General features: G+C 38.6%; 1 protein-coding gene across 1 annotated transcript in view; it reads left to right on the top strand.

Moving 5' to 3' along the window:
- Positions 1-12,241, top strand: part of CSMD3 (CUB and Sushi multiple domains 3) — an 853,424-nt gene that overhangs the window by 752,812 nt on the left and 88,371 nt on the right. The window contains exons 51-52 of the mRNA XM_075213978.1: positions 6,521-6,706; positions 11,941-12,135. Of these exons, the coding sequence (XP_075070079.1) occupies positions 6,521-6,706; positions 11,941-12,135 (381 nt within the window). The remainder of the gene's footprint in view (positions 1-6,520; positions 6,707-11,940; positions 12,136-12,241) is intronic.

Genomic DNA, 12,241 nt, shown 5'->3' with positions numbered 1-12,241 from the left:
GAAAAGGAAGCCCAATCCCCCTCCCCAATGTCAATAACTGTTCATCACAAACTCATCCTAACACTCACTGTTGAGCTCTGATTTGGTAAATCCTCAATCAAAAACAAGTCCCCATATATCTGACAGGTTGGGCATTTCAACTGGTGGGACCTTTCCAACCAATCAGAATTCGGTGATCATCTATTTAAAATAATTTCCTCTATGAGTCACACTTAAACACACAAACTGTACTGTATACTGGTCAGAGGTTTCAATCACCTCCACCCAGACCCATATACCCATACCCTAAGCATCCAATAATCTTATATAGGGTATGATGATCATCTGGGAGTTATTAGTAAATGTCTTATCAGATTTATTCTAAATATATTCCAGGTCCTTAATGCATCAATGAGACACATGTTAGATTAGCCAGCTCTATGCTGGGTGCTGTTATCCCATTACTCAATGCACCAGTGCAGTGTTGTAGGTCCCTGGATCAACAACATACCAAGAGACCATCAGGAGATCTATCACATAGTCTTCTGGTTGACAATATTACTCTTCACAGCACACATCAGGGTTTAAACTTAGTATGGAGTCACAGCTTGGTCATTACTGGTTATTAAACTACCACCTAGTGTAATGTGTATTGAGTAATAATCAACATGAAGGTTTGAGTTAAAGGTTTGAGTTAAAGGACACTTGAATAAACTAGCATGCATGATTGTACCCTAATCATCCAATAATGTTATATAGGGTATGATGATCATCTGGGAGTTATCAGTAAATGTCTTATCAGATTTATTATAAATATATTCCAGGTCCTTTTTGCATCAAGGAGACACATGTTAGATTAGCCAGCTCTATACTGTGTGCTGTTATCCCAATACTCAATGCACCAGTGCAGAGGTGTAGGTCCCTGGATCAATAACCTACCAAGAGAACATCAGAAGATCTATCACATAGTCTTCTGGTTGACAATATTACTCTTCACAGCACACATCAGGGTTTAAACTCAGTATGGAGTCACAGCTTGGCCATTACTGGTTATTAAACTACCACCTAGTGCAATGTGTATTGAGTAATAATCAACATGAAGGACACTTAAATAAACTAACATGTATGATTGTACTGGACTTTAGTGGAAAAAAATCTTAATGCATCAACTTTAATGCCCTATATAATTTAGGTATCTATATGGTGAGAAAAGAGTAAGAACTAAGATGACATTAAATGCAATTATACTGTGTGTTTTTTTTATATTGCAAATGCAAAGACAACACTGTTAAAATACAGTGCTTTGACAAATGTAGTGTCAAAGCACAAATAACAGGTTTTCCACCAGCATGAGGATTTGCAAACCACTCTGCTGGAGACTTAGTGCAAAACTGTAACATCATGGAAGCAGAATAAGCATCTGGCTCCCTGGGCTAAAATGACAGCCAGCTTCGCTTAAGCTAGGTACACACTACAGAATTTTCCACCAACTTTTTATGCCGATCGATTTTACATGCGATCGATGGTCCGATCGCTCAGTCCATGGACTGCATACACACTAGCCTTGTTTAGGAAGATAAAGGTAAGAGCGGACGTCCATTTAGCGACTTTTTACAGCCATGTTGTCGTGGGCAATGACTGTAATTTCGTACTCACTTTTGCGGATCGGTCGGAATGTTATACACACTACACAGCGGAAATGAGATTGGAACGAAAATATTAAATGGTACGACCAACCAAATGAGGCAACAATCGTCCATTTGGGCAGACTTTTAACCATCGTGTCACTGCACACACTGACCAATCGTTTGAACGAGCGGTCGTATGTCGGCTGGTTGAGCCGATTATTGGATGAAAACTGTGTAGTGTGTACCTAGCTTTAGTCAACTAACATTATAGCAAATGTGTGAAATCTCTTCTTACACTGCTACTGATTTGTACCAAGTCTAGAACAGACGTCATCAGTAAAAATGATGGGCAAAGGTGAGGTTAAATTACATGCAAATTCAGTTACATGGCAAACTATTTCACCGAGGTGCAAAGTTCTGATGATATAATTTTCTGTTTCGCCATTTCCTGTAATGTCATTCTGCACTGTTTGTGTAAATGCAGCAAATGCAAACTTTATAGTCTATGAACACAGCTGGGACAACAGGGATCATTCTGTTGTGTGATGTGTATAGGATAGGAGTAAGAACATTTCAGGACAAATTCTGCCGGCAAAACATACAAATTTTTGCAGCAAATATCAGGCGAATAATTTGTATAACAGTTTTGAACATTTTGCTCATCTCTATTGTGGACTGAGGCACTTCAAGAAAGGTGAGGAGACTGTTGGATGTACCCCTGCTGACGTATACGTCTGGGTAATAGGAGCAGAGGCGTTTTACGCCATGAATGTGGAAGACCACTTTGGATAAACTGAGATGTTTGTGTAATTCCTATATTAGGTTGCTGCATATGATAATTCTGCATTTTTTAAGCTTCTAATACTTGTAAGTACAAATTAATACTGAGCCTTATTTAGTGTTGGGTGTACACAAATCTCTTGGGCATAAGACATGCATTTATGCACTGCACTCAGGCACTAAAACTGCATTCTTATCTAGATTTTTGCTTATAGTAAACATGCGTCCCCTACACATGGAGGTCAGAACAGGTTGGACAAGCACACAATGAGTACAGTATGGACATGTTCACATAAGTGCGAAATAATTAGTCGTTCAGAGGGGTCTCTCTTGTGGGTACTGGTGGCTGGAGCATGGATACACAATGATAATTAAGACTATCAGCAGCACTATCTAGCAGTTTCTAGTTAACTGATTCCTCGAGCTGATAGTACTTAATTCATTAGCGCTGCGGCTATAATATATCAAATCTCGCCCGTCTAGAGTGCAATACTTATTTATCATATCCATTTGAACAACTGCAGGAAGGAAGACTCCTATAGAACTTTAAAGGGCCAAACAATGAATGTGGGGATGTCAAAACACTATTCTCTATTCTGTACATGACACTTTATCAGCTTATTATATTGTGTACAAATAAGGGAAAGATACTTTAGCATATACTACTAACAACGTGAAGCCACATCTCTACGCTGTTGTCAGGTGTTTATACACACACTGGTATGCCTGGACAAATTTTACATACACCCGGCTCAACATGCACTCGTATGTGCGCTTTTTTTTTGCTCATGTGTTCAATGTGCAAATGCGCCCAACTCTACATAACTCTGCACAGAATCCTTTTCAAACTCCTTACCACCACTTACAAGGCTCTCTCCCAGCCTACTGCCCCTTATATCTCTAACCTCATCTCCATTCACACTCCTGCCCACTCCCTGCGCTCAGCCAATGACCATCGCCTCTCCTCCACTCTGATCACCTCTTCCCACTCCAGAATCCAAGACTTCTCCTGTGCCACCCCCCTTCACTGGAATGACCTCCCTCGCTCCATCCGTCTCTCTCCCAATCAGTTCTCCTTCAAACGGACACTTAAAACTCACCTATTCCTCAAAGCCTACCAACTATCCACTTAACCCTCCTCTCCTCCGCTTGTTCTCCCCTCTCTCCTCCTGACCCCTCTTTTCTCTCCCCCTTGCTTCACTGGCTCCCTTTGTGCCTGATTTTGTTTACCCTCCCTTAGGATGTAAGCTCGAATGAGCAGGGCCCCTCTTCCCTCCTGTCTCCATAGCTGTTCTTCCGCTCTGACTTTACTGCATTAGCCTGCCTGGAGTTTCTGAAGTATTGGTACTTTTTGTTTATCGGTCTGTACTGTTTAACCCTCTATTGTCTACTGTATTGTCTACTGTTTGTACTGTGTACGGCGCTGCGGAAATCTTGTGGCACCCAACAAATAAACGATAATAGTAATGATAATAATAATGATGGCACAGTGACTAGCAATGCTGGGTCATGAGTTTGATACCAACCATGGCACTATCTGTGTGGAGTTTATATATACTCCCCGTGTTTGCGTGGGTTTCCTGTGGTTGTTTCGGTTATCTCTCATGATCCAAAGACAAACTGGTAGGTTAATAAACTTCTGACAAAATTGACCCAGTGAAAGATTACAGTGCTTCGTATTATGATCAGAGTGATTTAAAAAAGATGATAATAAATAATGCGAAATAAATAATAAATAGCTGTAATTGAGGCTCACTGTGTACACTGTACGTACTGCGTTAGTAATAGAAAAAGATGTTAATGAGATAATGTGAATTATAATTGTATTCGTTTGATTCTTTTTTGTTTGACATTTGAAAGAAAGTCCTCAAGAGATAATGCATTTAAGCGAATCAAATCAATTATGGAGAGCAGTGCTTGATACACTTCAGAAAGTTTAGGGCTATTACTTGGTCAGGATACAGTGTGCAAGCCATATGCCGAGAAGCAGAATAAAGGCTGTTTAAGTATGTGTATGTTTAAATATCTTTATGCATTCTGTGTGGTCATCACTCTACAAGTATTTTTTAAGTGTACCTGTTGCTTACACAAAGTGGAGGCAGCCAATTTGTGGTGAGCAGGGGTGAGTGAAGCTGATGGAAAAGGTCACACCTATGGAGTTTTGCATTGGAACAGGCCGTTTCACAGAGTGGCTATAGAATCTTCCAGTACCACTTTTCTTTCGCCATTCCACAGAATACCATTCAGCATTGTATATGTAAATTAGTAATTACGTAAAATGTATAGAGGTGGGACTACAACAGTATTGTGTGGCTGGACTAGCACTGAGAACTTTTCAGGCAAAATTCCATCTATCTATCTAAACCCCTACAGCATTAGTCCCAAAGTGCAAGACAGAATGTATAACATTTAAGAGGCTAAAATAAATGACAGCATTGCTGATATCCAGAAAAGAAAATCAGAAAAACTTTGGGCAATTATTTTATACTTTGATAACTTTCTCCAAACCTTTAAGATAACTATTCCTGGGATCAAATAAATATGTTTATTGGTAACTCTGTGCTCTATGTCAACATTTTACTGATTGGATAATTAAAATAATCGTTCTAATTGGATAAATTATCAGCAAATCATATGTAAATTGCTTGTGAATCATGGCAGATCTCCAGTCATGATTAAACCAAAAGAATGTAATCCGAGAGTTCTCTGTCATTTTGTCATAATGACATTATATATACATTATATATATATATATATATATATATATATATATATATATATATATATATATATATATATATATATATAATGTGTGTAACCCCTGTCATTGAGGTACTGGGGGTACATGGATAGGTAATGCACTAACTCACCTGCCCTTGCTAATTCTTCGGTGTGGGTATAAGTGACCAGATGTCCCGGCACAAGGGGTTTTTGCAGCAATGGTGTTGCTGTGCAACAGAAATAGTAATGCTAGGTGCCAGAAAATCTCTGTAATTAAACTCTTTATTTACACTCTTCATCCAGCACCATACTTGGGTTGCAGATAAAATAACCATATACATCTCGTGACTCCTCCTGCACCATTCTTTGGTGGTTAACAGCTTTCACTTATAGAATACTTTTCTCTTTTCTTCTCTTGTACAGTATTTAGTATTTACAGTATTACAGTATTTAGTACTCAGATGCTGTGTCTCTCAGTCATACCGTTATATTCTGAGCTAATGTGGTATATTCCCCCTGACTGAGCTCTCCTTTCTATCTTACAGCCACATTCTGAGGTCATTTCTTCCTGAAATCTGTCCAATTTCACCCATATTTTCTCTGTTATTAAGTACTTTGGCCCTTGTAGTAGCAGGCTACTGACGTGCATGCAGGATCCTGGGTCCTCCTTCCCTCTATCGTGATTCCCTGGCTCTCTCCCCACACACTTCTGATCCACTTATACCAGACTTATGTGTCTAAGCAACTGTCCCTTGTGTGTAGATATATTTATAATATACAAGACCAGTAATGTGGGGGACTGCTCGCTTCCCATCAGGAGAAAAATGCAGGTACTTCTAACCAGAGAGAACCTGGTTCATCGCCAAGCTATTAGAACACACTCTAGCTACAGGTCAGGTGTAAGGCTGGGTTGGTCCATGCCATAAACATGTCACCAAAGCCGCTTAATGTGGCTTTCAAGTGAGGCCACTTGACATGGTTGAACTATTTAACGGCATCTAAGGACACCATGACTTTGTGACTTTGTGTCATGCTAGCACGGAATATTTTAAAATATTTCTCTATAATGTTGGGAAAAGACTGGTTTGGGGGTATAATAGTGCTTATGGCACCAAATCAAGGCATATAGCAAGACTAAAGCTCATTTTTCACTGCACATTGTGTGCTTCATAAATTACCACCAATGTAGACCAATCTCCCAATCCAACCTTAAAGTATACACAGAAATAGTTTCACATATTGCCAAATATTCCTTCTCCATACTGGGTAAAATAACTATTTGGAAAATATATAACTTTGTAATATCAAACCTTTCTAGTGTGTATTTACCTAATTTACATAGAGGATATTAAAAAAATTAATGTGTTAAAAGTCCAAAAAGTAATATTTTCTTTCCTTTGTTTTAATTACAGCAATATCTTGCGGGATTCCCAAGGCTCCTGTCTATGGCGGCATATTGTCAACAGATTACTTAGTGGGTACAAGTGTCACTTATTTTTGTAATGATGGATTCAAGTTATCATCCAAAGAGCTCATTACAGCTATATGCCAGCCGGATGGCACATGGAGTAATCACAATAAAACACCTCGTTGTGTGGGTAAGCAAAACTGATAACTTTATTCCCAGGTTTTATAATGTCTTGCTAAATATAATGTCTGGAAAGTACTTTGTTACTTAATGCCATCTTTCTTAAATGCAACTGCTGCAAAGTGAGTAAAAGCACAACAGTAAGAGAGTCACGGTTAGTTTCTTGTACTTTTTGTGTGGCTAAAAATATAAGAGAATAGAATTGTGTGAAACGTGACCCAAAGATAGTTCCCATGGTTGTCTGAATGCTAAAGAGAATAGTGAACAAAACAATATCACTTTTTTCTTTGTATATTAAGTATTCCTGTTAAACGTCAACGTCAAGCTTTCACATAAGCTTTACTGGGTAGGGGAATAATTTCACCTTACTTACCGAACTCAGAAGTTGTTTCTGAATAATGTTATTAACAATAATAATAATAATAATTATCACTTCTCTTTCCTGTAATAAATTCAATTAATTATCTCAAGATTTATATTTTTTATTTACTAATTTATTTCTTTGACTTGTTGAACCATTGAAGTTGAAGGCAGGAACTTAGGTTGATTAAATCTTCACACTATGGGGTGGTATACTTGGACGTCCTTGGAGCATATTATACCCATATACCCAATATTTGATTAACAGGCAATATCATCTTGTACAAGTATTTTGATAATTCTTGTACATTGTTTATCTTAGTTCTTTAGATAATCTTTGTCATCAAACTTATTTATGTGATATTAGAAGGGAGGTATAAGAAAAACTGGGAGAAGAGTAGAGGATAGATTTATCAAACCTTCTAAAATGGAAAGTTAGAGGTGTTGCCCACAGCAACCAATCAGATACTAGCTATCATTTTCTAGAATTTACTAGATAAATGATAGCTAGAATCTAACTGGTTGCTGTGGGCCGCACCTCCACTTTTCCTTTTAAGAAGGTTTGATAAATCTACCGCCCGGACTCCACTTTGTCAAGTTTTCCCCTAGACTGTCATAGTTTTTGTTATTGGAAATCCACAAACTCCAAAAACTCCCCCCCCTAGAATTCAAACTCTTAATGCACTTTTACCAGGAGTATGATGAATTCTTTACTTGTGCTGTCCATCACAGTGCTCTTCATAAAGTGACAGCATGGGAAAATGCACAGTGATTGGCCTATGTGTGACGTAAGCAATGGAGGTACTAGGTAGGAAAGTTATGTCATGCCTGGCAATAGGCTTGATTTTCCTAGAACAGCCCTGTGACCTGTCAGGAAAGGGCACAATGTCATTCAAAATACATATGGAACAAGCAGATTGGGGTGTAGTTTAGTAAAAGCATGACATGGTTTAGCCACTTGCATGGCCTAATTTTTAAGCTGGGAATGCTGGGAGGTATGTTGTGTGCTGGTGTTCCCTTGAATTCTGCTGCCATAGACACCTGACTTTAGGAAGGTCCTGTTCAACAGAATCATTTTGGTGCACTGTTTCTCAGATTTAATAAAAAATTATCCAACAAGGACAGTCAAACCTATGTGAGTTTGACAAGCTTGAGCCTTCTCCTCAACAAACAGAATAATTTTCAAATTGATTCAAAAGAATAACCTTTAAAAAAGGTGACTATTCCCTTGATGATTATGCAGATGTCGGCACTGTCATGTTTGCTTTGAAGCTTCCCCTTGACTGGTCCTTTAAAGTTTTACTAGCTGGGATGATGACTAAAACATTTATGGTAGACATGAATGAATGTTTCTACATACTTCCATCTTATGCCACAGATATCTGTCCAATATGTTTTAACATTCTTTAATAAACCCGTAGCTGCTGAGCAGATGCGCCTAAGTATGTCATTCATGGTACAATCAAGGTGTTCATTGGAGCACAACAATCCAGAACACAGTCATTATCCTATGGGAACCTAGGAAAAATACTTGTTTGGGCCCCTATAACTCCTCGTTTTGTCAATTCCTCCCACATATAAACAAGTTAGAGTAATCCAGAGGCTCTGAGCAGGGGAAGGCCGGCGACTTTTAGCCCAGGGTCACAAAACTCGACTCAGCAGCCTATTAGAAATATTTTAAAGGAAATAAAATGCAGGTGGCCCAGTGACCCAGCCCATGGTAGCCCACAGATGACCCTCAGCCCAGTATACCTGTCACGGTTTGGTAAATTGGATTCTTAGATCTGCTCAACTTGACACTATTCCTAGCAAGGCGCAGAGTCTAACGAACGGATGGTTTTCACCAGGGACCACCGCAAGGTGGTTTGGACTTAGCTGCGTCCGTCCGCAGGTCGCAGCCCTTACCAGGAGTGTCAAGCTAGACCCTTTAGGGGAGTAAGTTGAATAGGAAGAACAAGATACTGCAGGGAAGATGGGGCACAAGGCCTGTAGTCAGCGGGACAGTGGAGTCAGATTGAACGTAAGCTCTTGAGCCAGTGGCACAGTGGAGACAGATGAAGCGTAAGCTCTTTAGCCAGCGGCATAGTAGAGACAGGTAGAGCGTGAGCTCTTTAGCCAGTGGCACAGTGTAGACAGATGAAGCGTAAGCTCTTTAGCCAGCGGCACAGTAGAGATAGGTGGGTCATGATCTCTTGGCCAGTGGCACAGCGGAGACTGGTGAAGCATGAGCTCTTAGCCAGTGGCTCAGCGGAGACAGGTGAAGCGTAAGCTGTTTAGCCAGTGACAAAGCAGAGGCAGATTGAGATCCAGAGTAGAACACACAGGGAACAAGACGGTAAGTCTATCCAGGAGGTAACTCAATCAACAGGCACTGAGCAGAAGGAGGAAGTGCCTTTTAAAGTTTGGAGCCAGACTGATTAGCCAATAGGTAATATGCAGAGGACATAAAAGATAGGGTCCGCGCATGCGCAGAACCAGAGTCAGGACGCCAGCAGCTGAAGAGTGAATCAGTGAGGAACAGATGAGCGTGTCAGTCTTTGGTTATGGAAGCCAAACGACCGCCGTGTGACACTACCACTGTCTCTGAGTGTGAGAGGACAGGTTGCCTAATGAATGATCTGGTTCTGCTACAATCCCCATCATTATATGTTTGCTTAACTTATAATGAGATTTTAGATATTTGTTTTTTAATAAACATGAACTTATATAACCTGTATAATAAGAGAAAATAGTGTGAATTGTATTTGAAAGACAGAAAAAGAGGGATTATATTGTGTAAATGGTCAATAGTTGAAAATTGGGACATTTCCAGGGAGCAAAATGTGAAAGCCAACGTTGTTGTTTGAAAGTAGTAACAGTTGGCAGGTCTGCCTCTACCTTTCCATAATGTTTTCTTACATTGTAAGCCAGGTAGATATAAAGGACTATAACTGAAGTCTAAGTGATCCATCAATTGGTTAAATGAGTTAAGTCAAGTTATATGCTTTCATGTCTACTTAGTGTCAAAACAACATGCCTAATGAAGAGGCTTAAGTAGTCTTGAAAGCATGCAATGGCTCCACTCTGTTAACTACTAATATGCTGAAGTATTCACTGCCTGATGAGAAATAACTTGACAGTAATCCTTACTACTAAATCTCATTAACTAGCTATTTCTAAGCCTGCAGCTCTATACCTGCTTCCGAGTCGTACATTTATCTCATTAGTGAATCAAGCCGTTAATGTACCTTTTATCTTCTGGTTTCCTTCCTGTTACTAACACATAAGAGAGAGCATTTTAATGTAAGTCTAGGCATATACAGCTGATAAAACACAGGGGACGTTCAAAGCATTACACAATATGCCATACAAAGCTTTACTTGCTAATTGGTTTCTTACATTTTGCTGTAATGTTTAAAAAATAAAGAGAGAGACTCCATGAGATACAGTTGGGGTCATTTAGGACAGTGAAACAACAAAGTTAGACAGTCATTTTTTTACCCTCTTTTGTGACATAACATGCTCGTCTTTGAACCAATGACCAGGCTTTGTGAGGTCTTTGAAGAGTAGATCTGGATTGCTCTTGATGATGAGAGTGTAGTTTTATTCTGTAAGCATCATGACCTATGTTCAGTTGGACTCCAGATACAAAATAATAATAATAATAATAATAATAATAATAATAATAATGATAATAATAATGATACTATAGATACAAAATAATAATAATAATAATAATAATAATACTATTAATACTGCTATAATAATAAATAAAAGCAGAGAAACAATAGTACATTTGTACTCTCCAGATGACCTAAACTAGTTTCAGATTGGGCAAACAATGATATATTCACCCCCAAAAAAAAGAATTGCTTCCCAAGTGGCACATGATTCAGTACTCTCTAATAACAGTCAAACCCACGGTTAAATACAATTATACAACCACAAAAAAAAACAAAGAGAGTTATACAAGCACTTCCATCTGATGGTACCGACAAGGGCTATGGTACAAGTGGCATCTGAGAATTATTCTTAAGTTCCCACCATAATATCTACAAAGAAAATACAGCTACACAGCTAACACAAGACAACAACCCTCTGACCAACATTGCCACACACACAGCCCACTCAATACTTTTACCTTTGCATTCTAGCTGGTCCATTGTGCAATATGATGTAGCACATGCCCTTGTGTTTCAAACTCCCATTGTCCCATAGATTGTAAGCTTGCAAGCAGGGTTCTCTTACCTCTCTGTCTGTATGTATTACTCAGTATTGTCTTATTAATGTTTGTTCCCAATTGTAAGGTGCTACGGAATTTGCTGGCGCTATATAAATAAAGGTTGATGATGATGATAGATTATTATTTACATCCAGCACATGGGCATCTTTCAGTATTTGGAGCAAAGCACAAAAAAGAGCAAATTTGTTCCTGGACAAAACATACTAAAATGCAAAAGATGTAAATTAATTTATTTTATAGGTAGGGAAAATACTGGCTGCATATGCATGGAGCACACATATACTGGGCAGCTTTATTATTGCAATGCAATTTAGAGTTGACCTATGACACACCCCCTCCCAAATGTGTTCACACATGGTGCAACATGGTGCAAATTTGTTCCTTTTACAAATGGTGCAAATTTGATTATTTTGTTTTGCTCCTAACTGTAAATGAGCCCTATATATTTAAATAGAATCATTGTACCATATTATCATAGCTTTTGTATTGCATTCAATCTATTCATTACCTTTGAAACACGATTTGTATATCTCAGTAATAACCATTTCTTATATTTTATAAATCAAGTATTTTTTTTGTGTGGAATGCATACTTTTATGTAAAGACTGTTCACATATATTTCAGTATGTAGCTTAATATAGCTCCTTTATCTTCTTTCAAAGTTGTTACGTGTCCAAGCATCAATTCTTTCACCTTGGAACATGGAAGGTGGCGCATTGTCAATGGATCCCACTATGAATACAAGACAAAAGTCGTCTTTAGCTGTGATCCAGGCTACTTCCGGTTAGGGCCTGCATCCATTCAGTGCCTTGCCAATGGAACGTGGAGCTGGAGAAATGAGAGACCACACTGCCAAAGTATGTATACAAGAATATTTAATTCAGAAATATAAACTTGGAACATTAAATGTATGCTTAAAGTGAATATGCAAACCTGTAATTTTCTTATTTTCTATATATAATG

The sequence above is a fragment of the Mixophyes fleayi genome, chromosome 5 (assembly GCF_038048845.1).
Source record: "Mixophyes fleayi isolate aMixFle1 chromosome 5, aMixFle1.hap1, whole genome shotgun sequence".
NCBI classification, from domain to species: Eukaryota; Metazoa; Chordata; class Amphibia; order Anura; family Limnodynastidae; genus Mixophyes; species Mixophyes fleayi.
This window is presented reverse-complemented; position numbering and strand designations above follow the sequence as displayed.